The following is a 3,111-nucleotide window of genomic DNA, read 5'->3' as shown; positions in this document are numbered from 1 at the left end:
AAAATTTTAGATTTAGTGTATGGTTGAAGATAGTCTAATTGAAAAAATGAAAAGTTAAAAACATTGTTGGAAAATTAACGGACCCAAAATCTAATTCTAAAGTGAAAGATGGACTAGATTTATAATTTTTAAAATTGTTACTACTATACTAGTATACATTATGGGCTGAATTTTAAAATGTATAGATCCGGGCCTACTCTCGGCCCAATACAAGTGCGCATATTCGGGCTTATAAATTGCTGGAATCAATAGATTAGGGTTTTACTCGTCGTTCATCTTCTGCTGCGTATTGACTGCTCTTCTTCGCCAGCTGAGTCATTAATCAGGTAAGCTTACGACCTCGAATTTTAGCAAGCTAGATGCAATCATTATTGAATGTATTGTTGATGAAGTTTTTCATGGAAATTTTTCCCCCAAATTTTTTCCCCAATTTTTACTGGCCTTGTATCGTGTTCAAATGGATTTAAAAAATAAGCCAATTGATTTTATGTCGATTTTATTGCGTATAATTTAAGTTGAATTCTCCTGCAATAAATTATGATAGATATCTTCATAAATTGGAACGACTTTGTTTGGAATCTCTCATAGTCTGCAATATTTCCAATTATCAACATGTATTTATATTCGAATATATTCTCATTTGTACAGTCGAAGTAGTGTTCGAAGAGACCTGTCAAAATGCAGAATGAAGAAGGACAAAACATGGATCTTTACATCCCGCGGAAATGGTATTATACATGTTTTCACGAAGGACATTGAAGTTTTTATGTTACATTCTGAATTCTTCATTTTGGAGTGTCACAACAATTTTGGAGTGCCAATATTGTTTGTATTAAGACGTGAAACTAATATTTGTGTATTATGTTTGTAGCTCCGCCACCAACCGTCTGATCACCTCCAAGGATCATGCTTCCGTGCAGCTTAACATCGGACATGTCGACGAGAGGGGCATTTACACTGGCCAATTCTCTACTTTTGCCCTCTGTGGTTTCATCCGTGCTCAGGTACTTTGTTAGCTGAATCATGTGATGTTAAATGCATTTATTTGTAGACTAACATGTCCATTGCTTCTACAATTTGAATAAAATGTGTTTAAATCTTATTTAAGCCCCCTTTCAACGGTTATCGTATAGTTCCTGTTTTATTTAGTAGTAGACTGTATACATTTGCTCGTTTAATGGTCTGTGGACTTGGTTTGTTTGCATCAACCTACTCCTTTTATCGAGAGTTCAATATGTAGACTGAACTGCTTTTATACTAATATTGCCAATTGGATCATGAACTCAGTTTCAACAACTATTTTTCTACTATGCATTCAGCTAACAAAGTACCTGATGCACTCACTCTATTGATTAGTTTTGTTATGCTGCCCCCACATCAAAATTTCAATGCTTTTGGAACTTAACCTGTTCCTGATCTCTCACTTCAGGGTGACGCTGACAGTGCTTTGGATCGCCTCTGGCAGAAGAAGAAAGTCGAGGCCCGACAACAGTAGACCGTTATGTTCATGGTTTCAAAACAAGCTTAACCTTGGATGTTAATCTTTTTTGCAATTTGTGTTGGTGACTTTGATGTGGATGCAATTATTTGCTATTATCATTGAATTCTAATATTACCACATTGTGTGCCCAATATACGCTTCATGTGCTTTTCAGTAGTGGAGTATGTTTTTTGGTATCTATAAATGTCTTTTTTTTTATCATGTAGTAACATTTTCCATGGAACATGTTTGCTACTTGATGAAGACTGGATATGTAAATAGTCCTAAGAAACATGAGGAATAATATAATCAATTTCACCTTCATGATCTCGCCTTCATCAATTTCACTTCTTAATCCATAAGATAATCAATTCTATCGCCTTTTCACTCTTTGTAGCCCGATCATTTCTTCATTCTCTTTATTGCTCCTAACGGTAGTGATGCCGATGCCTGCTGAGCTCTTATTGCCAAGACAGAGCTATATAGAAAATTATAGACAGAGGGCCAAAAATATTACTAACATACAAATAAATAAATATAAAAATATGGAGTATAATAAGTGTAAGGTGGCATGCTTCTTAGAGGAGTGGCAAGTAATTTTTTTTAAAATGCAGGGGGCAAATAGTGTGAAAGAATCTATAGAGAGATGAATTGGAATATAAATAAAAGAGACAATTAATTAATACGTATATGTTGTGAGATGGGTGCTTTATGATTTGATGGAAATCTAAACATAAAGTACTTTAATAAATTGAGTTGCAAACGTCAATGGTGTTGATACTATGTGATATTGTGAGTGAGATTGTTCTTAGCGCCTGTCAATTTTTTCACTGTTTACATGTGCTACTTTACAAAAATTCAAACCTTATAAACGCTATGAGGATTTTGATATTGAATTTGATAATAGAGAGGGAAGAAGCAATAGCCATGGAGGAGGTTTTAAGTATTTTTTGCTCTTTATTGATGATTGCTCGCGTATGATACGGGTCTATTTTTTAAAGTCCAAATCTGAAGTCTTTGAAAAATTTGTCTTGTTTTACCCCTTTGTCCAAACTCAATACAAGAAAAATATCCAAATACTTAGGTCCGATAACGGGGGAGGGGGGATATGTCAATAGCCAGATGCAACAGTTCTTTGCCAAAAAGGGTCTTATACACCAAACCACATGTCCTCACACACCTGAACAAAACGGGGTAGCCGAAAGAAAAAATAGGAAACTACTCGAAATGACTAGAGCTCTCCTAATTGATTCCAAGGTCCCAAAATCCTTTTGGCCGGAAGCCCTAGCCACCTCAGTCTACACTTTGAATCGTCTTCCAACAAAAGGCCTTGACAGAAAAACACCCATTCAAGTCTTATCAGCCCATACAGAACTGCCCCTACCACTCACACTTGAACCAAAATTTTTTGGATGCTCTGTCTTCATCCACATTCCCAAAATTGAACGAATCAAGTTCTCCCCATGTGCGATAAAAGGAGTGTTTGTGGGATACGGAATGCACCAAAAGGGGTACCGTTGCCAAAATCCAAACGAATGTTTGTCACGATGAACTGTGACTTCGTTGAAAATGAATACTTTTACCACCAACTTAGCGGTTAGGGGGAGAGAGAACCAGAACCAGAAATTGAC

General features: G+C 36.1%; 1 protein-coding gene across 1 annotated transcript; it reads left to right on the top strand.

The window, feature by feature from the left end:
• Positions 1 to 237: 237 nt before the first annotated feature.
• Positions 238 to 1,677, top strand: LOC121799627 (40S ribosomal protein S21-2). Its single transcript, XM_042199044.1, has 4 exons — positions 238 to 326; positions 649 to 728; positions 872 to 1,004; positions 1,430 to 1,677. The coding sequence occupies exons 2-4, from the start codon at positions 679 to 681 to the stop codon at positions 1,493 to 1,495; spliced, it is 249 nt and encodes an 82-aa protein (XP_042054978.1). The 5' UTR covers positions 238 to 326; positions 649 to 678; the 3' UTR covers positions 1,496 to 1,677.
• The last annotated feature ends 1,434 nt before the right edge of the window (positions 1,678 to 3,111 follow it).

This window comes from Salvia splendens, chromosome 4 (genome assembly GCF_004379255.2).
Source record: "Salvia splendens isolate huo1 chromosome 4, SspV2, whole genome shotgun sequence".
Taxonomy (NCBI): domain Eukaryota; kingdom Viridiplantae; phylum Streptophyta; class Magnoliopsida; order Lamiales; family Lamiaceae; genus Salvia; species Salvia splendens.
Note: the sequence above shows the minus strand (reverse complement) of the source record. Positions and strands in the feature narration are given on the sequence as shown.